Source organism: Ictidomys tridecemlineatus, chromosome 1, assembly GCF_052094955.1.
Source record: "Ictidomys tridecemlineatus isolate mIctTri1 chromosome 1, mIctTri1.hap1, whole genome shotgun sequence".
Taxonomy (NCBI): domain Eukaryota; kingdom Metazoa; phylum Chordata; class Mammalia; order Rodentia; family Sciuridae; genus Ictidomys; species Ictidomys tridecemlineatus.
The window spans coordinates 180,747,198-180,774,300 of record NC_135477.1 but is presented as its reverse complement, the minus strand read 5'-3'; the positions used below and the strand labels follow the sequence as shown (position 1 = coordinate 180,774,300).

Here is a 27,103-nt window from a genome sequence, read left to right as displayed (position 1 = left end):
CTTAGAGGTAGGAAAACACATGTCCTAGCGGGATGGGAGGGCCCTCTCTGTTCTGTCAACAATTTGGAAGAAACCTGAAGTACTTTTTTCATTCTTCATGTTACAATAAAATTTTCTTGTGGAATTTCCTCAGGGCTATCCTATAGTGTATTATGACATAATCTTACCTTAGAACTACCATTTGGCTTACTATGCTGCAATAGTCCAAGAACGTGTGAGATCAGACAGCTAAAACTGTACTTCCGAACATTCTTTTTGGGGGGGTTTGCTTTGCAGACATTTACTGATGAGGCTCTGCTGGGGCTGATACAAGTATCAAGATGAAGGTGATTTATTTTAGGAAAAAAAAAAGAAAAAAAAAACTACTCTAAAATGTATCACTCTGGCTATGACATTAATTTGATGATTCATAAATCAAGAACAGGTTTCTATTTTAACTGTTTTTTTTTCTGTTTAAAAATACTATTTTATTACAGTTGAAATAGTCATCCAATAAATAGTTCTATAATAAAAATGAAATCAAGATGGCAAAGGTATGTTTAATAACAAAGGATCTGGAGTAGAATCATCCTTCTAAAGATGTACAGACAATTCTATAATATCATAGTTAAAATGCCATTTTAGTTTTAAAAAACTAGTGTTTTTCTATTTTTAAAATTAATCATTAATTTTCTTAACTCGTCTTTGGGGATGATAGACACAAATTTTTCATTCTTAGGGGTTTATTCCCTTTTGGGATTTTATTGCTGATTGTTACCTTACAGCTGCCTTAGTGGGGCTCCAGGGGACCCAGGCGTGCTGAGGAGACCACCAGCAGAACTAATGGTAGTGGTCAGCAGGAGGCTCCTTTAAAAGGCAGATTACACCACAAAGAGGTGAAGGAATCAGCGGTGAGAGTCAGCACCAAGCGCAGCTGGGCTGGGCACAGGTGTAAACCTCCCGCCTCTATTCACAGGGCCAGTGCTGCTACCGAGGGCAGACACCTTAAGTAGACCTCAACAGCTATCTCAAGGCCTGAAAAAAGCCACCAACATTACCAGACTCTGGCCTCCTCAAGGACACACGCTCTACTAAGCTTTATGCCCTGGCTATAGATGACAGAGAGGAGCACTGTTGGCCTTGCCTTAGTGATGGTGGAAGCCACAGGGCTTTTTCTGCACCAGCTGGCAAAGTCACTTCCCTCTGCTTTGCCCGTCACTCTATGGGTCACCGCCCATCTGTTCTGTCCAGCTGCAGGACGAAGTTGGGGTATAGGATGACGATGCTAAACCACTTTACCTTAAGGACAGCCCCAGTGGGACTCATGTGGCATTCAGACTGTCCCACCCTAAGTGCACAAAACCTACCACCCGCTGCCGGTCAGGAAACACCATGTACACTAAGGGGCAGCAGCTCTGCGGCTGGGCCAGGAGCTCCGAAGGTTGAGTTCCAGGCTGAGACTGTGTCCTCCACAGGCTCTGTGATGCTGGGACAGTTACTCAGTCTCCTCCTGCCTTGGTTTCTGTACCCATGAAATGGTGATGACAAGACTGCACCTTCACAGGGACACAGTGATGAGGTCAGGTCAGGCACATGTAAAGGAGTTTCCCTGAACAGTATGCAAAGAAACGACCCAAATGTGCTTCCATTCTGCCAATACTCTCTCCCAGAAGCACACAGTGTGTCTGGCACTATGTGTGTCCACAGTGTGTGGACAGGACCAGGATCCCAGCAGCACCATGGAAAACAGCTCTGCCGTGAAGGGCTCCTATCTGCAGTGTCTCACGACAGGCCCGTGGCTGCCTTCAACTCTGATCGAATTGGGAACACTCTCTGCTTGGTTTTGAGATCAATCTACTGATATATTTTTTTTAATAAAGCTACAAATCAACCAGACTGAGCTAATAAATTACACGAAAAGCACACTTTTTTGTTTAAGGATCACAAGAAATAGTTTTTCATAACATTAAGACATCTGGCTAATTATTTTTTAAAGAGGGTAAGAGATGTGACCATGTTTTACCTGCTTAGATATTTTCTACTGTGAGGATCTTGCTGAGGTTCTAAGGCCAAAGTCTCAACATCAGTTAAAGATGCGACTGCACTTTCTCCTACTTGGTATTATGGAATGGCATCTTAAGTATGAAAGATGTCTCATATAGTATGTCAAAATGTTGAGCAATATCGTTTCACTCTAAACACAGAAATGAAAAAAGAGCAGATGATTTCCCTTTTGCTGTAATTCACTTTGGGATGCATGTCATGAAGAGCACTAGACAAAAGCAATTTTCATTGATTGACTGACTGATTGAGGAAAAGGGCGAATGTTCTTTCAGTTACATCCCTACTGAAGTACGATTCTTACAGCTCCTGACAGCTCTTCACAATTTGTAGTTAAACGTCGTGTTAGCAAAAATAAATAAATAAAAAATAAAAGAGAGAGAGGGAAGGGGGGGAGGGACGGAGGAAATCACAATTAGAACTTCTCTGGCTTGAGCTAAATAGATAAATAGACGAGGGCGACAAATTCAAATCTAACTACTCTAGTCCTCTGCACAAAGATATGGGTGTTGGACACTCTAATTACTAAAAATATCTTGAGTTAATTGCATAATCTAATCAGTGATACTGACAATCACATCATTCTTGTTCTACTTCAGTGGAAGCTGCTACTATTTCTAGAGCACCTCGTTTTAAATGGAATTCTGATTTTGAGATGAATTCTGCATCAGAATTCTTATCATTTCAAATAGAATCAACCGCATCTCTGAAGTGCTCCTCTAATTCTATAAAACATGCTCATCCATTCACCGTATTTGAATGAATCTGTGTTATAACTCAGGATGTAACTACGTGGATGCTGATCTACTGGTTACAATGCATACACCCCAACTAGTGCGGAACATTTCACATGACTACTACACAACTACTACTTTACAAATTACTGTAGCAGACCAGTGTCTATCGCACCACCCATCAGTGGTGGTTAGTGACCTGATCCCTGGGACTGTTGGTCTGTTCTAGTTTATCCACCTCTTGGCATAACAGCACTGTGGGAGTCACACCCCTCTCCATGTAAACTGGACTGTCAGGTCAAAACGTGCTGATGAGGCGAGAATCCTTTCTTGATATAGATTCACTTAATGAATCTTCAAGCAGACTAAACTTTAATGCTTGCCAAGTTAGATTGGGTTGCAAAATACGGAAGATAGCTTATCTGAAGAATATCCAGAGATGAGCTAAAGCCACAGAGCCGTTTATAATAAACACATTTGCAGGTGAGAGGCACTTAACCTGTCCTTCCCAGGCTGCGGCACGCAAACAGGAAAGCTCGTGAGGATGCTGGAACCCTCAGAGGCCCTCGTATGTCTCGGCAGGCCAGAGGAGCTGTACCTGCTGCAGTTTGGAACTGACACTCTTCTTCTAGTTACGCTTCCAGCAAAACAGGTCCAGGTTGGAGGAAAGCAGTTCAAAGTAGTAAATAATTGCAGTATCATTACATCAGTTTAGTTTAAAGAGCTGACAAACCCCCTCTAAACTCCAAGCACAATTAGTCATTAGGGTCTAGTTTTTCAGCACTGTTAAGCAATTTGTAACCCATTCCTTTTAATAGGGTTAGGCATTACTTAACCACACAGATGCCTTGAAAACTGAAACCTCAAGATATGAAGCAACAACCTTGTTCATTACCTTCTGTGATAGGCAAATCATCTATAAAAACAGCTTTTAATGGGCAACCGATGAATAATCAATGGCTCACTTTTCATCTGAGTGTGAGAATGAGAATAATTTAATACAAAGTCCCTCTGGTAAGAGGCTGAATCTTGGGCCCCGCTGCTCTTCAGGGCTGATTTATAAGGTTTTGGAAAGCTGATGTAAACAGATGATCAATGGGACCCATCCTGCTCATAATAACCCCCAACTGGCTCACTCCCTCTTTTCCAGGTCCATCCCTCAGGCTATGCGCTCTGTCCAGCTAATTCTTCCCACTGCCCCTGCCTGCTGCTTTTACTCTGGCCATCCGTTCAGTCCAGCCGACTCACAAGTAATTTTATACGCAGCAGAGAGCGGGTGGAATTGATTTTTCACTCAGCACTCAGTTCCCATCTGAATAATTATCAATTTTACTGCCTCATAAAGGGAAGAGTCAAAATTTCAAATCAATTCAAAAGAGCTTTTGAGACGACAGAAACTGTGCATAAGAATAGAGGTCAAAGTTGTCAGTGACCTGAGGAGATGATGTCAGATATTACTATACCCAACAGTTGACATCAGAGCACTCAAGATGATACAACCTGGTGCTAATGCAAATCATATTTATGCTGACTACCAGAGACCAGTCATTAATATTTAAAATGCTATCTGAAAGCCTACATTCCAAATAAATAGAATGGATTCCACTGTTAATAAAGATATATCACTACTTAGTTGTATGCTGCAAAGTGAAGGATTACCAAGTATCATTAACACACAGAAATGGCTTAAGCCAATAGGTGAGGGTAGCCCAGGAAGACCCTTGCTCAAAGCCTCCTGACTTTGCTCATATTTTCTACCAACTGTCTGCTGAAGTTTATGGGGCAATACAGTGATGTATGGCTGAAAGCTGGCACGAGGACTTGGTGGTGGACCTGCTTTTTGCCACGGTAGGGCTTGGTCTGCTTTCTGGCCAGTCCACAGATATTTATCTTGTTCAGTGAGGATGCGCTCTGAGTTGGTGGTTCTCAACCTTCTCCACGCAACACACTCAAGTGCTATGACACTCCCAACCCCATCAGAGTCCCCTGCATCTGGCTGGGGATGGAGATGGCTGGTGGGAGAGAGGAGCACCAAACCTTGATGGAGAGGGCATTCCAGGGGACCTGGCAACACGATAGTCAACGGTGCGAGGAGTGAGGACCAGGCATTGGCGCTCAACAGCCCTGGTTCAAGTTCCGCTCCTGCGTAACCCTGCTGCCCCTCAGTGTGTGCACTGTCAAGTGCGGTGGTAGCATCCAGATTCCAGGGCTGTTGTGAGTCTTAATGGGAAGGCCCCTGCAAGAGCCTCACCGTCCCTATCATCACTGTATCCATGGAATTACCAAAACACTGGCTGGTTACTCGTCTCTGTCCTTCACGACAAGGAACTTTTGAAGGAGAGAAATCAGTTCTTTCGTGTCGGAATGGCTCCTGTCCCTTGTGTGTAGTGAGTACTCAACAGATGTGAGCTAGACATCACCCACCTGCACAAACAGCTCTGGGTGATAGCCCTCTGCTATTGCTTAAAACATGAACTATGCTCCCCTCCCCCTCCTCAGAAAAAAACTGGTTAAATGAAATGTCCCCACAGACAAAGTTTACACAATTTCATTTCCATATCAGCAAAAACAACAACCAGGAAGAAGCCTGTCCATGCTGTCCCATGCTATTTTTATCATTTTTTACTTACAGTGACTTTTCTGCGGGTTGCAGGTGACTTGTTTGCTCACTAATGACACTGTAGCAAGATACTGTTGAAGTATTTATGTTTGCAAATCAAAGACAATTATGGATATAATTTGGCAAGAGAAAACAACAATATAAAAATATTACATTCCAAACTTAGCGGAAGAGTGTAGTGGCAGTATAGCCATAAAAAATGGCATTATTCTTTTCGAAACATGCCTGGCGTGGTGTCACTGTGAACTGCAAGACTTTTAAAGAACAGTGTTGAATCTAAACCCCATTCGCCAATTAGAAAATATAATGATATGGTTTTATCACTTACTAATTAAATGCTCCTGGGAATATTCTTTCATCTGTCTGAACTGTGACTCCTCATCTTAAATTGGGAGCAACACTAACTACAATCTGATGAGTGGCAGTGCCTAGCTGGCTGCCTGGCAAAGCCTAGGAGCCCAGCAAAGGCGAGGTGGCCTCACAAGACACACCAGAGCCCGACCAGGGCAACTACACGACACCCTCAGAGGCTCCAGAAAGAAATTGGTGATCACTACTTCTAGTTCCAGTTCTGCCCTCTTTTTCTCAGATCTCTGGAAGAACTGTCTGTTTTTGAATTCTAGCCTCACTGAGGTGAGGTGGAGGACATCTGGATCTCTTGAGGGTGGGTGAACCTGGGGCCACTCCCACTTTCAAGGAAAATACTCAGAGAATAAGCTCTACAGGGTCAGCTGGCTGTTCCCACAGCTTTCCCATGTTCACATGTGAACACAGCCCAGTGAGACTCCATGTGGCGCACGACCCTAAGAATAGGATGCTCATCAGAACAAGCCATACTCCGCGCATGTGTAACACGCCAAAATACACTCTGCAGTCATGTCTGTCTAAGGAGAACAACTGAAAATAAGGAGAACAACTGAAAAACAGAAACAAAAACAACAACAAAGAACGCTTGTTCTTGGTGTTCAGGGACCAGGCTGCCTCTGGGCCACTGTTTCTTAAGCTAGGTTACCTGCTGCAGGACATCTGGGTTTTGTTGCATAAAATGTAATAGTCTCTGACCAGCCTGGGCAGCCTCTCTGCAGCGAAGTGGCTTCTTGCCCTCTTTCGCTATGTGCTTGAAGAGGTAGGTGACGATGTAGTCTAGACTGGCACAGCAGCTGGAGCAGACGACCGTATCTGTACAGGCGACAGAGAGAGATTCACTGCATCATGGAAGTGTGTGCAGCTTTGGACACTCTACTGTCTCCATTAAAAGAGAATCATCACCTGGTTTCAAAACAATTCCACCAAACTCAAGCTGCTTGAGGGCACACTGCCTTGCTTCTTTCCTTAAGCCAAGTGTGGACCACAGGGCCTGGCAAGGAGACACCTTCACAAGCAAATTATTCCTAGCTGGCACTAGCCGGAGTTCTCTGGGACTTAACTGCATATGTTCAATTCAAGTGACTGTTTATTAAGCATCTACCTGGTGCAGAAAGCTCTGAGCTTCAGGGGAAACCCACCCAGGGTTAGATAGCTCATACTCTGGCACACAAGTCATCACTGCACACTGCTCTGGAGAAATGGGTAACATACGGCTTAGGACTCTGAGGGAGATCACACAGAGATGGGAATCCAGGAGAGCTTGGCGAAGAAGGCATCCCCTGACACAGGCTGGCAATTTAGATCTCAGGAAGGACGTTTTTCAGGTAGAGATCAATATGAGGTGGGAGAGTGGGAAAGGGGCAGATGCTGGAGCCACAGATTCTGGTTTCAAATCCCACTGTTTCCAATCACCTGCTGTGTTGGTACCTGGAAAGCACCACTTCACTTTTCTCTATGTGTTAGTTACTATGTTCAGTGATTTGCATGGATTGTTATTTTTAATCCTCACAACAGCACCCTAATGATTACTCTTGTCATTACCCCCATTTATAGGTGAGGACACTGAGGCTTAGAGAGATGAAGTGAGTTGTCCAATGACACCCAGCTGAACCCCTGTGCAGCCAACGTATGAAAATAAGCAAGGAGGTGGCAGAGTCTGGACCCAGATTCTAAACCACTATGTTAAAACCAGGTATTAAGCAAACATGTCCACAAGCATCCGAAGCCTTATATCATAGTGGGCGCTTGAGAAACTGCATGTCCTACTGGTTTGCCATCGTGGTAAGAAGGATGTACTCAGGAAGCAGGACCTTGACTTGAGTGAAGAATCTACAGGAAGTCAAGCGAGTGAAGGCTGACACAGTAGGTTGGGGTCTTAGTCAAGGGGGTGCAAAGGGGGTTGAGGTACATTTAATTTGAAAATCAAGAGAGGTGCCACTGAAGGCTTGAGCGAGCAGCTGACATAGTGCAGCAGCCATATATATCGAGACTCTTCTTTGTACACTAAAATGATCATCTCATCAGATTTAACAATTATTCTGTAATTAGGTATTATTTACATTTATTTATTTATTTATTTATTTTTTAGTTTTCGGCGGACACAACATCTTTGTTTGTATGTGGTGCTGAGGATTGAACCTGGGCCGCACGCATGCCAGGCAAGTGCGCTACTGCTTGAGCCACATCCCCAGCCCTACATTTTTAAAATGAGAAAATAGAGACCTGGGGATACAACATAGTGGTAGAGTTTGCCTAGCATGTATAAAGCCCTGGGTTTGATCCCAGCACTGCAGGGAGAGGTGGGGAGCGACACATACACCCCACTAAAACTCAAGAGATAAAATCGTTTATCCAAACTCCATGATTTTTCAACTTATAGCTTGACACTGCCCATATTTTAAGGCTAACAATGACATCTTGACACCCCCTGGGAGTTTCTGATTATATTAAGAAACAATTAAAAATGGTGAATATAGTAGTCTCAAAAGAGAAGTAGGTGGATTATAAACTTTGCAAGAGAAGAGTTTCTTATTCATCTTACTCACGGCTAAGATTCTGAGGCCCATATATATCCCACATAGATTAAAGCTGAAATACTAGCTGAATCACTTAAAAGAATGGGAAGCTAAAGCTATCCTGAAAAAGTTTTCTAGAGAAGATCTTGAGCTGTATTTAGTAGCAATACCTCACACTAACACAACACTGTAGTTTAAAAACTCACATCATTTCAGAGACAGGTCATGGAAATACGAAGGAGGAGGTTTTAGGCAAATTCTGAAATACAGAAGGGACAACAGGAGCTGACACAGAATCGGGGGACCAGAGGTGAATGAAAACCTACAAGACAGGCCTGGACAAGGACAAGGACAAGGCTTTTAAGAAAGAAGTTTCTTTCCCCTCTACTAGAGCTGTGGCATTTGACTGATCAATTAATTGGCAAATTGATTTTTCATCTCTTCCTGGTAACTGGGTTACTTTATAGGAGGGGAATTTTGGTTTTCTAACCCTGGGAGACAGAACAGGCCTAAGAGTCAGACAGATCTGTTGAGTGGGGTTGCTTTTCTTTTCCCTTCATATTTCTACATTTGGAGTCCCAGCCATGGAAGTACACAGACAAGTAACTTAACATCCACAAAGGCAAGGAGGAACGATAGGGTTCCCCTCACCAGCGAAGAGCAATATGCTATCAATCAAACACAAATTTTAAAGACTTCACATAGATGTGGTGACCACGTGCCATGAAGATTGCATTAAAAGGCTCCAATCCTTGGAGTCAGCTGTGGGAAAGCCAGATGAACACTTCAGAGGCAGAGGCCGGGCAGCACCCTCGCTGTGAGGAGACCTTCCATTATGGCTGATTTATGGCTAGGAGCTTTGAAAAAGAGAAATGGTATTTCCAGGTGGATTGAAAAGTACGGAATCCCAAGGATCAAGGGTATTTGGTCAAAAGCAGAATGAACAGTGCAGAGAACTCTACCTTCTTACTGGCTTCTTTATCTGCAGCGTAAGATACCGTGTGAGACTCAAATCCTGAGACTCTCCTGACAGAAAGGCCAGGAGAAATCAGGAATTTTCAAATTTTGTCCTAATTCTTGGTGCTGAAGAGTCTTTTCAAAAGGATTATAGCCAAATTTAGACAACGCTGTAAGTGATTTTTAGCCTGCTATGTACTTAGACCTCTCTGGCAGCTTGTTTCACACTGAGGAGCCAAGTGCTCCTTCTTCCTTCGGGGGCCTGCAGGAAGCACATGCATCATTAACAGTCTCCGGCTCACCAAGGCCCAGGCCAGGCAGCACTGAGAAGTTAACTCTGCAGAAAAGAGTGCTTCACTCAGGGTCAGGGAGGGCCATAACGGGGTGGAGCCCTTGGCTTCAGCTCAACACTCACCACAACACAGGGGAGGACGAAGGTCTTGGGAAAACGCCATTTGAAAGGCAATTTCCAAGACAAAACGCCTATTTGGGAGGTGCAGCAGTTTAAAAAACCGGATAAGTTTGGGTCTAAATCTACACTCCTTCCATGTCTGACTTCCCTGAGCTTCACCTGCAGTCTGTCGCAAGTGCTTAACACTGCCTACACAGCACACCGCGTGAGGACCCACACTCAGCTTCTTACCAAGGTGGCCCACTTCCCTCTGGAGCGCGCTGGGATGGGCAGCATCTCCAAGCTCTTCAGAGTTCCTGGGATTCTGCTCTCATAGTACATGCAGACCACATATTTAAGAATGTGTTTGAAATTATGAGTTGCCTACTTTTATTCTCACATACATTTAATTAAGAATGAATTTCACAGGAAAACCCGGTGGCTCCCAGTGCCTCAGTCTGGTTCACTCCCCTGTCCCAGCAGGGACACTGTTCTGTCCTTCAGAAGCTTATAATCAGGTATAAAACAAGGACAACCAGTGCTCCTGGAGAACTGCCCACCTAGGGAGTGCTGAGAACGCAGGGGTGGACATGGAAGGCCCAGGGCCTACAACCACACACTTGAATCCAAGATCGGCCTTCCCTCTGCACTGTTACTTTGTTAAGAGTCCCTTGGTCTCATTAGAATATACAGATTTCAGGACTGATCAAGATCACGCTTTGAGAAGAACACAGCTGCTTGCAACTAATTCAAAATCTTTAGTATTACTATGATGTGAGATTAAAAAAAAGACTGTCAAGCTACACTGTAATAATAAAAGACAAGACTTCTTGCCCATGAAGAATTAGATGCTATGAGAATTCGCCCTCTTGCCGTGGTAAACAAGAAAACAGGACAAAATATATGAAACAATGTTTTTCAATTATTGCACAACAAGCAGCATAGGCCTATTAAACCAGAGAAGAGGGAGACAGATGTGGTGGTACTGACAAATATGGAAGCCCACTTCCCAAAGCAGCTTCCAAGGCCGCAGGCCAGGACAAGAAACCCAAGCAAAGCCCGTGATCTCCTGAGCTGCAGAGAGGGAGACTGGTATCTGGGGAGCGGAGGCAGCTGGGATTTGTGGTGCAGACCACTGGAGTGTGGGGCCTGAAGAAGAGAAGAGGCCCAGAGAATTGCAAGGGAGTCCTTTCCAGGGTGCATCTGAACAGTGAACTGTGCAAACAGCAGCACAAGCTCCCCATGGCTGAAAAGCAGTGGGCCACACGATCCCTGAAGATTACGAAGAGCTGGGCATAACTCACCATACAGAGAGCACTGAAGTGTCCTTACAGGGGTCACACCTCAGTAGAGGGGCTCAGTTACTCCAAAATAAAGGCTGCTACTTCATCTCAAATCTCTAAAGGGTACTCAACTGAAAGAACAAAATTCAAAAATCTTGGAAAAAAAAATCTAAAATCAAAATTCAACACTAAACAACATAAAAATCACAATGTCTGGCATCCAATCAAAAATTGCAAGGCACAGAAAATGAAAAAATATGAGCCATAAAGAAAAAATAAATCAATAGAAACAGATCCGGAAATGACTTTAGTAGACAAGGACTTTTAAAAAGTTGTTATGAATCTTTAAATATTATCAAGGTTAAAAGAAAACATGAATCTGATGGGGAGAAAATGGAACATATAAAAAGGCCTGAACCCAGGCATGGTGACACCTGCCTGTAGTCCTATCTACTTAAGTGGCCAAGGCAGGAAGATCACTTGAGCCCAGGAGCTCAGGGCCAGCCTGGACAAAAAGTTAGACTTCCCATCTCTTTAAAAAAACAAAACAAAATCCCCAAATTCAGTTTCTGAGAATAAAAACACAATGTTTGAAATAAAAGAAATATTGGATTAATAGCAGATTAGTTAATGTAGAACCAAAGATTAGTGAACTTGTGATACAGCTCTAGAAACTACTCAAAATGAAGTACAGAGAGACAAAAAGCAAACAGAACAGACAACCCCCCCCCCCAAAAAAAAACCACATAACAAAACAAAACAAACCAGACAGTGTGTCACCGACTTGTAGACCAAGACCAAGAGTAAGAGGTACACAGCACACATGTAACAGGAGCCTGGATCTAATGGAAACAGAGGCAGATTTTCTTCAGAAGTAAATGGATATTATTTGAAGATGTTGATTTTAAAAACCTAGACCACTACTGAAAAATAAAGAGGCTGGCTAAAGACCACAGGGGACATAAGAGGGACTCATGAAAAATGTTCAATTAACCCAAACTAAAATAATGCAGAAAAAAAGGCAAAAACATAGGCAGACAGGATAAAGAGAAAGCAAACACTGCTAGTTACACTAACTGGATGAAATACTGATCAGAAAGCAGCAGCTGTCAGATTTGATATATACATGCTACGTGTTGGCAAATGTTCTTGTCCTATCCCCAGAAACTAAATGTTAGGTTAAATGATGGGGAATTGCAGATGGAACAAAGTTTGCTAATCAGCTGACCTTAAAATAGGGAAGTTATCCTGGATTACCCAGGTGTGCCCACTCTCAAGCTTAAAACTGAAAAAGAGAGGCAGAGGACAACAGTCAGAGGTGCTGTGTGGGACCTGGGAGGCTGGGACAGGAGAGCTGCAAGTTCCAGGTCAGCCTTGGCACTAAGTAAGATCCTGTATCTTAAAAAAAAAAAAAAAAAAAAAAGTGTGTGTGCATGTGAGGAGTGTAGCTCAGGGATAAAATCCTCTTGGTCTAATCCTCAGTACCCCAAACCAACAAGTAACAAAATGAAAACCCCCACATTTTTTTTAAAAAAGTGAAAGGATGGAACAGGAGAAAATACTACTAAAAGAAACCTGGAGAAGTTATCAGACAAAAATTTCAGAGGAAAGAATATTACCAGAGATAAAGAGGATAATTTTGTAATGACAAAAGTTCATCAAAGGAATTTAATAATTTTAAATATTATGCACCTAATAACAGAGCTATTTAAACAGAAACATTTGATACAAAAACTGACAGAACTGAAAGGAGACAGGACAAATCTATAACTGTCTTCAGAGACTTCAGGATTTCTTTTTAGTTCATGCATAGAAAAAAACAGCACCGACCAACCAATCAGGAGCAACAGAGTACTGCTAGAGCCAGCACAGAGTACTCCCCAGCAGTGGCGCACACATTCAGCTAAGTACCGGGAAGCATTCATCACAGTGAGGGTCATAAAGAGGTCTCAATAAACTTTAAAAAGTATAAAACTCATTGAGTGTATTCTATGACACAATGGAATAAAACTAGAATCAGTCACAGAAAAGATTCAGGATCATCTTCAAATTCCAGAAAATCAGTCTGCTTCTAAGGAACAACCCACAGCTTTAATAACACTTAAAATTTTGAGATATAGCTAGAGTAGTGCTCAGATTAAAGCATTAAAAATGTACATTAAGGGGCTGGGGTTGTGGCTCAGCAGTAGAGCGCTCGCCTAGCATGTTCTCAGCATCACATGAAAATAAATAAATAAAATAAAGGTACTGTGTCCAAATACAACTAAAAAATAAATATTAAAAAATATATGTTAAAAAGGAAGAAAGGTCTAAAACCAATGATTTAAGCTTCTATCTCGGGGGTGGGGGAAGAAGGCAAAAATCAACTGAAGAAAAAAATGAAGGTCATATTTGAAATCAGTGAAATAGAAATAACAGAAAAAAAATCACTGGAAACTAAAAATAATGCTTTGCAATAAAACCGATAAACTATAGCTGGAATGATCAAGGAAGAAAAACAGGAAGAGGAGAGGAAGAAGAGGGAAGGAGAAGATGAGAGGAGGAAAAGGGGAAGAGATAAGAGAAGGAGGAGGAAAAGAAAAAAGATAATGATACAAATTGCCAATATCAGGGATGAAAGAGGGAACATCGTTATAGGTCCCATAGAAATAAAACCGGATATCAAGGGGACATTATTAACAACTTTATGTCAATAATGTTAGATGAAATTTAGATACAAACACTAAATATTCAAGATGTAATTAACAACTAAAATAGATATACATCTACTAAAGAAATTCAATGTGTAGTTAAAAATCTTCCAAAGAAAACTTTAAGTCTGATGGTTTCACTGGGAAATTCTATCAAATGTTTAAGGAAAAATAAACAAAAATTATATATAAACATGAGAAAGCAGAGGAGAAAACATTTCTTAGCTCATCTCATGAGGGCACTAGACTGACTAAAACAAGGTAAGGATATGAGAACAGAATTCTCCATGAGAACTATAGAGGAACACATCCACATCAGTCATAGTCACATGTGGAATGCAAAGCTGACTTAATATTGTGATTTGGACTGAATATTGTTGATTTAAATATCATTCAATGTGATCATTAACAAAAAAGGGAAAACTATATGATCATATCAGTTGATACAAAGAAAGCACCTGCTAAAATTCAACACTCATTCATGATAATACACTCAGCAAACTATGAATGAAAGATTTTCTTCCAAAGGATAAAAGACACCTATGAGAAACCCAGCATTATATGGGATGGTTTGAAACTGAAAAACTGCCTTCAAAACTGAAGAGAAGAAAAAAAGATGCTTGCTCTACACTTCTATTTAATATTGTATTGCAGGTTCTAGCCAGTGTGATAAGGCAAGAAAAAAAAAAAAGGCAGATGGATTAGAAAGAATGAGGTAAAACCTCTTTATTTGCCAAAATATCTATGTAAGAAATCTATAAAAAGCTGATAGAATAGGTGAGTTTAATAAGGTTATAAGATATAAAGTCAACAAAGAAACAAAAAACCCAATTTTGATTCTATACTATAGCAAAGAAAAATAGATAATTAAAATGCCACTGATAATAGCATAAAATCGTACAGTATTTAGTTATAAATATTTTTTTAGTTATAAATATTAAAAAATACAGATAAGACTCATAAATTCAAAGCTACAAAAATATTTTTGAGAAAAGTTGAAGAAGACCTATGTGAATAGGGGACATATAGAATTTTCAGGGATTGAACACTGAATAATAGTTAATATGTCAATTATCTCCAAATTGATCTATAAATTCAATGTGACCTCAATCAAAATTTTCCTATTTCTTTAAAATAATTTTTTTGTTTTTATTATTGCATTATAGTTGTACATAATAATTGGGTTTGTTTTCACATAATCATACATGCATGGAATTTAATTTACTTCCTTTTTAGTGCCCAGTTTCCTCCTTTCTCCTCCTTTCTCCCTCCTTTTATTCCCCTTCCTCTTCTCTACTGGTCTACCCTCCATTTATTTATTTATTGTTAATTGGTGACTTTATATGTATATATCTAGCTTCCACAAATGAGAAAAAAATTCAACCCTTGATTTTCTGGCCTGATGTTCTCCAGTTCCACCCATTTATATCAACATCAGTCAGGAACAAAAGGATGCCAAAATTTCATTCTTCTTTATGGATGAGTAAAACTCCACTGTCTACATATACCACATTTTCTTTATTCATTAGTCTATTGATGGGCACCTGAGCTGCTTCCTTGTCTTGGATATTTTGAGTTGTGCTGCTATAAATACTGATGTGGGCTGTATCACTATAGTATGCTAATTTTAGTTCTTTTGGATAAATACAGAGAATACATAAAAGACTCAAAAAGCTTAATACCAAAACCCCAAATAACCTAATCAAGAAATGGGTTAAAAAAAAAAACTAAATAGACATTTCTCAAAACAATATAAATACCAAGCAATTGGGGAAATGCAAATCATAACTATATTGATATTTCATCAGAATGGCAATTATCAAGAATAAAAATGCTACTGAGGATGTAAGGTAAAAAGGTATAGTCATACATTGTTGGTGGGACTGCAAATTAACACAATCATTTTCCAGAGTGGGGAGATTCCTCAAAGAGCTAGGAACAGAGCCACCACATGAACCAGCTCTTCTACTCCTCAGAATTTATCCAAAAAGAACTAAAGTCAGCACACTCTTTTCGTTTTAACAAAAGAAACTGAGAAGTTGATTCTAAAATTTCTATAAAAAGGCAAAGGATTCAGAATAGCTAAAATAATTTTTAAAAGAGAAAACACTAAAGGGTTATGATACAGTATTTTAAGACCCCCTATAAAATTAACAACATACTATTGGCATAAGGTAGCCAAATAGATAGGGATGTTTAATCAACAAAAGGTGCTAGAACAACTGTCGACTGTCCGCATGTTAAAAAGAAAATTTGAGCTTTTACTTCATATTATACATGAAAATTAAACTGAAATACATCATAAACTTCAACATCAGAGGTAAACCCATCCAATTTCTAGAAGAAAACCCAGGAGAAATCTTTATGGCCTTGGCTAAACAAACATTTCTTAGAACTACGACCACCACAACAAAAGATAACTTGGACTTCTTCAAAACTAAAAATTTTCTTCTTCAGAAGATACTGTTAGGAAAACACAAAGACAGGTCATAGGCTGAAAAATATCTGCAGTACTTAATATCTGATGAAGATGTGTTTTCAGGATATACAAGTCTTATTACTCAGTAACAAAAACAAAGAACCCAGTTAAAAATATGAGTAAAAGATCTGAACAAACACCAAGAAGACAAGTGAAAGGCATTAATTAGCATGACAATATGCTTAAATCATTATTCATTAGTAGAATGCAGATTAAAACCACAGTGAGATCCCATTTCCCATATGTTACATGGTGAGATTAAAAATACCAGTGGTAAGTATTGGTGAGGGTGAGGAGTGAATGGAGCCCTCCTACACCACTAGAACCAAACGCTACAGACACCTTGGATAATGGTTTCTTCAGATTTTAAAAATATACTTAGCATGAAACCCAGACATTCTACTCTAAGTTCCTAGACAAGAAAAATAATTATCTATGATTGACTGATCAGTCAATCTGTCTGTCTGTCTGAGGTAGGTAAGTAGGCAGGCAGGCAATCACATGAGGACTAGTACATTCATTTTCACAGTGCCAATATTCAAAATTGTGAAATAACATAAACAACTCCAATATCTATCAGTGAATGGACAAACAAACTGAGGTAGTCCACATGATGGAATAATACTCAGCAATAGAAAGAAACTAACGACCTGAGCCAGGTGTGGTGGCACATGCTTGTAATCTCAGGTGACTCAGGAGGCTGAGGTAGGAGGACAGTAAGTTTGAGGCCAGCTTCAGCCACTTAGTGAGAAGACATCTTCTCAAAATAAAATAAAAAGGGCTGGGGATGTAATCCAGAGGTAGAGCCCTGGTACCCAAATCAAACAAACAAACAAAAAAACAAATACAACAAAACAAAAAAAACACAAAACAATGACCAAAAACCCCAACTGATTTGCAAAATAATATGAATGCCTCTCAAAGGCATCACACTAAATAAAAGAAGCCAGACACAAATAACTTCATATTATAGGAGTCCACTTACATGAAATTCTGGAAAAGGCAAAGACAAGGCAGACAGTGGTCCTTTGAGAAGAGTAAGGAGAAGGAACTGATTTGAGGGGACGTAAAAGAGCTTTTATTGGTGATGAAAACACACACAACATTATACACCATGGTTGTGGTGGTTCATTTGTCAGGACTGATCAAACTGTTCACTTAAAATCAGCGATATAAATTATATTTCAATAAGCTAATTATAAAATAACATACTATATATCAAAATGTATTTTCCTATTTGCAAATAAGAGTTCTAAAATAATCTTTCAGTTTGAGCTTACAATACCTTTTTCTCCTTTGGAGGATGAGAGTCTCAATGAGCACATAGATTAAGAGACCATGAGCAAGCTTTCCTAGGGGAACAATGTTTTCCATGATCCTTACCAAGAGTAGTGAGTCCTTCTGAGATAGAAGTGAGGACATACAGGAGCACAGGAGGCTCTAAGTTGGTGATGAAGCTCATGTGGTCCTGGGTGAGACATTCCAGGAGTGGATAATACGACTGGCTCAGTTTCCGATATTGCTACAACACAGAGAGGGACTGCATGTCAAACCACAGGGAAGAAAAAATCATGTACAGTATAAGGGCAATTGCAACTTATAATATTGGAAACTGTCAACTTATTTTTATTTTTTTATTTTATTTTATTTTTTTAATTTATTTTTTAGTTTTTGGCGGACACAACATCTTTGTTGGTCTGTGGTGCTGAGGATCAAACCCGGGCTGCACGCATGCCAGGCGAGCACACTACTGCTTGAGCCACATCCCCAGCCCTCAACTTATTTTTAAATACAAGGTCAATAAATATATTAAAAAATGGCATAATGATTCCCAATTCAGCATTTAAAAGGGTTCTAATAGGAATCCCTTGATCTCTAGAAATGTTAATTTGAAGCTGTAACAGAATGTTACTTCAGTTTTACTCTACATGGCTAATACCTAAAAGCAGGTAAATATGTGGAAGAATGAATCATTTTTCTGAACTGGAATATTATAACAATGAATAGCACTTAATAGTGGTTAGACAACTTTGTTATTATTAGTTTTTGTTTTTTAAGCACAAAGAAATTTGCTGTTATAATAGGACTTGGCATTATAGTCTGATATATTTAAACAATGCCAACCCATCTGACTAAATCATCCTTTGGTAAATGGCTTAGTATTTTCCACACTACAGGCAAAGATAAAACATATAAGAAATATACCTGGAAAATCTCAAATGTAACCCAAATTGATGTCAAAGAAGCATGCTGCTCATAAGAAAGGTAAAGCAGAGCAGCATTTCCTAAAGTGAGACGAAGGTAGCTACCTCTGTAAGAATCACTCGGGGTGCTCGTTCTGATCCCGCTCTAGACTAAGTGGAAGGCTCTGAGGTGGGGCCCGCAATGTGTGTTTTTAACATACATATGAGATAAGAGTCTTACGTACTCTCAAGTTTGAAAATTATTGAACTGGAGGTTTGCTTGACTGTTTAAAAAAAAGGGTGGGGCAAGAGAAAAATTTCTAGAGTGACACCATATTTCTTGGGGGACCTCAGCTGTAGTGAAGAGTCCCCTCAAGGAAGTGAATGTAACATATGGCCGATTTGATCCAAGTGTCTCCTTTGTAATGTCTGTCCTCCAGGCACAGCCTCAGTGAGCATTCTGTGTCACTGGGAGGATGCCTGGTGACTTCAGCTTGAGACATATCCCCAAAGAGGCCAGCCTAGGATGGTGGGGACACCCTGAGTCCAGGAGTGTTTCTCATGAAGGCTGCCCCGCACAGGTCCTCAGATCATCCTTGTAACCCTGGGGCTGCGGTGTGTGTGACCAGCTGGGAAGGCCTGAACCATTCTAAGGATGAATTACTTGTCTGCGTTACCCAAGAAATCACTGACACCACACTGGGCATTCAGTGGTTTCTGGGTAATCTGACAGATGTTTAAAAAAAGCCTGATAATGAGAGCCCAGTGAAGGAAACAGGAAATCGAATTACCAATAAGCACCCTGCAGGTGTTCTGATGGATTCAGAGTTTGGAGACCACTGACACACATTAGAGAAACTAGGTGGCCAAGCAGAGAAGGGCCCTGGAGCTCACCCAGTCAATCCACTCATTTTGGAGAAAAGAGAGAAGAGCCGTTCAAGGTAGGTAATTAGTGCGTGCAGGTCTCCACATATGTAGGGCTGCTCCACCTGTGGTTCTGCACTCTGTCCAGTTCACCAGAATTTTATTGGTAAAGAAAGCCAAACCACAGGGCAAGTCAGAGGAGCCGAACAGAAGGACTGGAAGACCTCTCGGCAACCCTGTTTCTACTGCAGGAAATAGGTGTTTTGGAATTATGAGTCTGGCCATAAGCAATCAACTGAAAGTGCTCATTACATTTTGCCATGGCACAATCTGGAGCACTCTGGACGACCCACCTGGAAGAGGGTGGCAGGTACCCCTTCGAACCTGCAGTTGATTCTATAAGCACAGTCAGCAGGGGTGTCACTAGATAGCGCATTTAGCAGTGAGTGAGACCAAACTCGCTGTCCCAGAGGGGAAACTGCTCTGGGATTGCTCTCGCTCCCCAGCCCTCGTCCTACAGTTGGGGGCTTGTGGTTGTTGCTGCTCGCTTCACAAAGACGCCCACATTACATGATTGCTTACTAGCAAGTCGCTGTGGGACACCGACAGTAGCATTTTGACAAAGGCCTGGAGTACATTGTCAAAATGGTTGTCCCCATACAACTTGAAGACGCCAAAGCTGACATAATTTCCACATAAGGCAGATTTGAGAGCTGAATAGCAGATGGAGATGCCCTTGAGTTTCATTGGATAAATCTGATCTTTTGAGAGGCTCCCAAGAGACAGGATCTGATTACCTGTTTTAGGGTAAAAGCAGAAAGAGAAAGTGCCATAAGTAGAGATAATTTAAAGCAGCCACAGGGCACAATGCTTAACATTTCACCTCACTGTGAATGTTCCCTTTCCTCCAGCACTGCTCCAAAAACGGAGCCCTCCACAGAAGTGAAAACTACAAATGCTTAAGGCCATTTACCTGGGAAGGACAAAGGGCCCAGGGGTAATCCATCAGGGCATGGGAAAGTCTGGTGTTTGTATCTGGATGGTGATTACATTGAAATATACAGAGATACATAAAAGTTAATTGTTATACTCTTCAGATTAATTCACTTTTGTACTTTAATATAGATGTTATTCTTTCAATAAAAAGTTTTTAAAAAGTAGGATAAAATAATCCACTAAGAGAAAAAGATAATCTGATTAAGATGTAAATTACTCTAAATTCTGGGTAAACTTCCAACATACATATATGAACTAGATCTTGAATTGCTTCACTTTTAGGAGCCTCATAGGTTTGGTTTATGAATTAAATGAAATAGGACACACATTTTTGGCACAGTGCCTAATAAACACTCTTTCCGTTTTCCTCCTTAGTTGTTTTCTCAGAAGACCTCAAGAGACAATTGTTTTTAACATTTATTTTTTAGTTGTAGTGGACACAATACATTTATTTTATTTTTATGTGGTGCTGATGATTGACCCAGTGCCTCACGCATGCTAGGCGAGTGCTCTACCACTGAGCCCCATCTCCAGAAGACTGTTTTTAAAACTATCTCAATTCTATGCTGACTAAAGACAAAGAAATGTTTATATAATCACTTAAAAATTTTTCTATTGTAATCTTTAGCATTTACATCAACTTTTTTTTTTTTTTTGTATTAGGGACTGAAATCAAGTCATATCCCCAGCCCTTTTTATATTTTATTTTGAGACATGGTTTCAGTAGGTTGTTTACAGCCTCACTAAGTTGCTGAGGCTGTCCTTGAACTTGCCATTCTCCTGCTTTAGCCTCCTGAGCTGCTGGAATTAGAGGCGTGTGCCACCACGCCTGGCAACAGTTTGTTTTTGAAATGTGCACTATTAATGCACATTACTAGGCAATATCTAAGAATGTTTTTTTAAAAAAATATAGTCATACTGTTTCTTAGCTCTGCTTTCCTCCTATTCAAGTGAACACTGCTTCTAAAAGTGAACTACATTCAGTTCACAAAGTTTAGAGGCACTGTGGCTTATCCTATGTCAACCTGGCTAAACCAGGATGAAACCCATTTCCCTGTAAGACTGTGAGTGAAGGGGCCCAAAGAGAAGTTTGTGTGAGATCTGGAAGGTAGATGCTCCAAATTTCTTCAAGCTGTGATTAGAATTGGTGACAATTAGAATGTGGAAATGCTTCTAGGTCCCATTTGTTGTTGGGACTACTAGTCCTGCTGACCACTGACCCCATGCCCACCAGTCCACACACTGGGCAGCAAATTTACAGGAGCAGCTCTGCAGAGGCAATGGCCTTTCACTGACCTTAACAAAAAGCTTATTAGTGCATTGTAGTTACACAGAATGGTGGGGTTCACTTTGATGTATTCATAATTGTACGTAACATTTCAATCCCAAGTACTCCTTCTTTCCTTCCTTCCTCTCTCTCTGATTCCCTTCTTCTACTCTGTGGGTCTTTTATTCATTTATTTTTTATCAGTGCACTGTAGTTATGGATGTAGTTGGAATGCACTGTGACATATTCATATATGCACACAGCATATTTTCTCAATTTCATTCTCTAGTTCTTTTTCCTCCCCTTCTCTCCACCCTCCTGCTTGGTCCTTCACTTCTACTCTAAGTCTCCCTTCTATTTTTGTGAGATCCCCTTGTTTATTCCTTTCTTCTCTTTAGCTTCTGCACATGAGACAAAACATTTGACCCTTGATTTTCTGAGTCTGGCTTATTTCACTTAGGACGATATTCTCTAGTTCCATCTATTTACCAGCAAATGACATAATTTCAGTCTTCTTAATGGCTGAGTAGAACTTCATCCTATTTACACACACACACACACACACACACACACACACACACACATTTTCTTTATCCATTAGTCTATTGATGGGCACCTAGGCCGGTTCTATAACTTGGCAATTGTGTTTTTTGCTGCTATAAACATTAAATGATGTATTTCCATAATATGCTGGTTTTAGATCTTTTTTAAAAAATATTTTTTACTTGTCAATGGACCTTTATTTTATTTATTTATATGCGATGCTGAGAAATCCAACCCAGTGCCTCACATGCTAGGCAAGCGCTCTACCACTGAGCCACAATCCCAGCACTGATTTTAGATTTTTTGAGGAATCCCCATACTGATTTCCAGAGTGGTTGTACTAATTTGTAATTCAACAATGTTTGAACGTAGCTCCGCCACCACATCCTCACCAGCAATTACCATTATTTGTATTCTTGAGGATTGTCATTCTAAGTGGGGTGAAATGAAATCTCAGTGTATTTTTAATTTCTATCTTTGATTGCTAAGAATGTTGAACATTTATTTTTTCATATATTTGCTGGTTATTTGTATTTTTTCTTTTGAGAAATGGCTCTTTAGATCTTTTGCCCATTTACTAAGTGGACTGTTAAGTTTTTTTGTGTTCTTTATGTATTCTGGTTATTAATCCCCTGTTGGAAAAGAAGCAGGTAAAGATTTTTCTCTCATTCTTTAGGCTCTCTCTTCATGGTCTTAATTGTTTCCTTTTCTCTGCAGAAGCTTTTCAATTTGATGCCATCCCACTTGGTTTTATACAATGATACCTGTCCCTCCTCACTCCATTACTTTCATGATCCTAATCCAGCATCCGGATGTTCCTACCCTCTGGACCTCCCTGCAAGCTTGGACATCTCTATTCATGCCATTATTTCAGAAGAGCTGATCAGTGAAGTTTTTCCCTGAACCTTCAACTCTCCCCTTTGGACTCATTTCCTCATCTTTACCCAAGATTGTAAAAAAGGTATAATTCCTAAAATACATTTTCTACCCCATACAGTTCTTGTTCCCTGCCTGATGTGTGTATCAGTCACGTTACTGTGAAGAGAACTAACTGGGTATCCATGTGCCTCTCTGGTAGGGAACACCATCTTCCCTGCTGCACTGCACGCCTGCGAAGTCCCACCCTTCATTCAGGCATTCCTGAGATCTGCACTGCACTGTGGACTACTGGGAGATGGGGGCATTGCCAGGTGGGCAGCCATGGAAGCTGGTGACAGTTGCTTCTTTGGCATTACTGTCAAAGCACCAAAAGAAACAATGTTTTCCTGAATAAAATAAACCCTTTTGAAGGCTAGAATCAAAAGGAAAATCCCTGTTTCCTAGCGACGATGTTGGCTATATTGGGGGTCAGGAGAAAGGCCCATCCTTAGTTTTGCATCCTTAACACGGGTCATGGGTAAGATGGATGTTGAGGCTATGCTGAAGCTTAGGAGAGGAAAGGTGTGAACTGGATGGCTAAGACCACCAAAGGCAACAACGGAGGACAGTTACAAGCAGTACAAAACTGCCACTGTCACTGTACATGCTAAGGCAGTCTAAGAGTTAATCTCATTAAACAGAAAGGAAAACAACAGAGAAGTAAGAAGAGGACTCCTGATCTACATCATCTGGCTTACTAGAAATATCTTCCTCATTATTAGCTTCTATTTACTGCTATTCTCTCCTTCTTAACCTCCATTCTGCCCTTCATGGAGAGGCCATTCATTGTTATTAGCTTCTAGCACTCAAGAGTATCCCTTCTAGACAAGTCTCAAGATGTACATTCAGAAAGGGATATAGACCAAAAGATGCAAAGTCTCTTCTGCTCACCTGAATCAACTTCCAAGTCTGTTTCTATAAGCCCCCTTCCCCCAACTCCCTACCTCTTCCGTGGGTGACTGACTGCAGGATGTCCTCTTTAGGTGAAAAACTGTGTAACAAGATAATGCTCTAATGGAAGATAAATGGACAGTACCCAAGGCTGGGATGAACTGTGTGGGCTTCTAAGTTGCACTGCCCCGGTGTGAATCCTCACTCTTTCCTGCTACTTGGGTATCTGAGCAGATCAAAAGCCTCTGTAAGTCACTGTTTCCTTATGTATAAAACAAGGATAATAACTCCTTTAACTCCCAGGCTCTCTTGTGGAGCAAGGGAGGTGACATATGTGAAGTGCTTACCCACAGGAGCTGGCACAGTGCTCAATAAATGTCAGCCATGACAATGTGCAATTCTGGGCTCATGTTTCCCCCAGTCTAGTCTCCTGTGTTTACACTTGGAGGAGCTCCTGTCTGTGGCACAGAACAATGTCATTTCCCCTTAATCCTTTCCATTCACATGTCCACTGGTCAATACTGTATACAGTCACTACCTTTTTTGTGTTCCTCCAAGAGGATGAGTTGTAGGTGGTATGTTTGCCCCCATTCCACCATTCAGAGCAAGGATGTAACACACTACAGGAGCATCTCGTGCCAGGAGGAACTGACAGGATGAACATGGTGCCTTTTGGCTTATCAGACAATCCCTGCTTTGATTTTACCTTTTCATTTTCCCCTTTCTAAAAATATTTATTTTTTCGATTGCAGTCGGACACAATACCTTTATTTATTTATTTATTTTAGAGAGAAAGAATTTTTTTTTTAATATTTATTTTTTAGTTTTCGGTGGACACAACTTTATTTTATTTTTTTTATGTGGTGCTGAGGATTGAACCCAGCGCCCCGTGCATGCCAGGCAAGCGCGCTACGGCTTGAGCCACATCCCCAGCTCTATTTCATTTATTTATTTTTATGTGGTGCTAAGGATCGAACCCAGGGCCTCGCACATGCTAGGCAAGTGGGCTACCGGTGACCCACCACCCCAGCCCCTCATTTTCCCTTTTAATCTCTAAAATTTTAAAGTGGTTAGTGCTCAGCTCCCAGGTTCTATGTCTTCATTCCCCATCAGGGCAGTGACATGAGACCTCCTCTCACCGCAAGTCACTCAGCCCACCTCTGTTTTTGCAAACCTGCCAAGGCCTAGGCACGAATAGCCTGGAGCAGAATTGAGGTTGTGAGGGTTGGAAGGGAACAGGATATTTTCCTTTCAGAGCACAAAAAACTTAAACCAAGTAGTGTTGATAAGGATGTGGAATTTTAAGCAACAGGAAAAATAGGAATATGCAATTAGTGATCATTGTAGAAGGCACTGGTAATATTCATTAAAATATGAAAAAAAGCACCAGTCCATTTCTGGGAATGCACTGCATTCACCTCTGCTGCCAGTGCCCCCAGATCCAACCAAGTCCCATATCTCTTGCCAAAGGCAAAAGCAACCTTTTTATACATATACTATGCACAGGAGAGAAATATATATATGTATGTATTTATGTGTGTGTATATATTTTTTGCTATTCAATTACTCTTAGCAGAATACAAGTCATGCTATCATTTCTACCACTAAAAAAAGTAACAGGGGCTGTGGCTGTGGCTCAGTGGTAGAGCACTCACCTAGCACATGTGTGGGTGGCACTGGATTTGATCCTCAGCACCACATAAAAGTAAATAAATAAAATAAAGGGATTGTGCTCATTTACAACTAAAAAAATCAAAAAAGTAACACAAAACCTTCTCTAGTCTGCTAGATATTGTTGCCTTTTGTAAAAAATTCTTCAAACAACTGTCAATATTCACTGTCTTCATTTCTTCTCCTCTCAATTCTTTATGCCCAATCCACCAAATATGCCCATTTCAAGGTCACTCTATTGCTGAATCCTGGCGTTTGCTCTCTCCACCTGACCTTCCACCTCCTTTTGTGATTCCTGGGAACTGAACCTGGGGCCTTGCGCATGCTATTGAGACAGCAGCCGACTCTCAGTCTTCATCTTGATTCACTGGCAGCTCTGATACACAGGTGACCTCTGCATCTTCCAAGACACACTCTCCTGACTGTCCTGCCTCAGGGCTCCTCTCCTGTGTAGCTTCCTCCTCTTCTCTTTTACCTCCTAACACTGGAGTTCAAACCAGTGTCCACTCTCTCCTCCAGGTTTCCCTAGTCATCTCACCTAGTTCTGCGGCTTTAAATACCACCTAAGGGCCAGACAGCTCCCATATTAGTTTCTCTAGCCTTGACGTATGTTCCAAACTTCAGACTCACATATCCAAGTTCATATTCAACATCTGTACTTGGATGTCTAATCAACACTCAAGCTCAACATGACCAAAATGGAACTAACAGTCCCCCACCCCCACCTCAGCTGACATCAACTCCATCTTCAACTATACCTGTGTCACTCCATGGAATACTGTCTCATCTGCTCTTGTTGCTGTGTGGTCAACCCCCTATATGGTCCACTTTAACCCAGCAGCCAGAGTGATCTTTCTAAAACTCAAGTTGGATCACCACACTCCTCTGCCCCAAATGTTGTAAAGGCCCTTAATTTTCCTTGGAGTTAAAATCAAAGCCCTGGCCTGCACAATGTAGCTCTTGTCAGTCCCCTTTTGCTCATCTGGCTCCAGCTGCCAACTTGCTTGCTCTCAGATGTGCTTCTGCTGAGGATCCTAAGAAATGCTATCACCTTATCCTGGAATGTTCCCCAAGACATTCATACAACCACTGCTCACACACTGGAAGTCTGCCTGCACTTCATCTTCTGGGCCACTCTAAGAGTGCAGCATGTTCCCAGTCCCTGGCACTTTTAAAAACCTTTTTTTTTTTTTTAAAAGAGCAGTCTAGCAACACAGCAGAGCCGAGAGAAAGGCAGCGATTTCCTGTACGCCCTCGCTCCCACGTCCATCTCCGCCTGTGTTGTTGACACCCCACTAAGTGGCATGTTTGTTATACAGATGAACCTCCATGGACACATCATATACACAGTCCAAGGTTCAGCACCCACTCCTTGCCTTGTACATCCTTGGGTTTGGGCAAACGTATAATGACATGTATTAACCATTCTAATTTCCCTGCTCTAAAAATCCTCTGTCTGTTCACCGTTTCCCTTCTCCAGCCACTATTCTGGGCTGTCTTCATAGTTTCTCTTGGTCCGGAATGTCACAGAATTGGAATCCATGTTACATAGCCTTTTCAGAAAGACGTCTTCCACTCTGTGGCAGGCATTTAAGGCTGCATGGTTTGACAGTTCATTTTCATTGGTGCACTGTAGCTGTCCATGATGGTGGGATCTGCTATTACCCACTTGCACGTGTACACTATATTGCAAT

At 41.0% G+C, this 27,103-nt stretch overlaps 1 protein-coding gene across 6 annotated transcripts in view; it reads right to left on the bottom strand.

Annotated features, from left to right (window-relative positions):
* Ranbp17 (RAN binding protein 17) overlaps nucleotides 1-27,103 on the bottom strand; it is a 285,238-nt gene that overhangs the window by 20,438 nt on the left and 237,697 nt on the right. For 4 of the 6 annotated variants that reach the window (XM_078052377.1, XM_078052386.1, XM_078052381.1 and 1 more), the window contains 3 exons: nucleotides 19,706-19,920; nucleotides 17,460-17,598; nucleotides 6,407-6,573 (listed from right to left, as the gene is read on the bottom strand). In XM_078052377.1, the coding sequence (XP_077908503.1) occupies nucleotides 6,407-6,573; nucleotides 17,460-17,598; nucleotides 19,706-19,920 (521 nt within the window). The remainder of the gene's footprint in view (nucleotides 1-6,406; nucleotides 6,574-17,459; nucleotides 17,599-19,705; nucleotides 19,921-27,103) is intronic. The other 2 variants (XR_013440033.1, XM_078052392.1) reach the window with 2 other exon arrangements.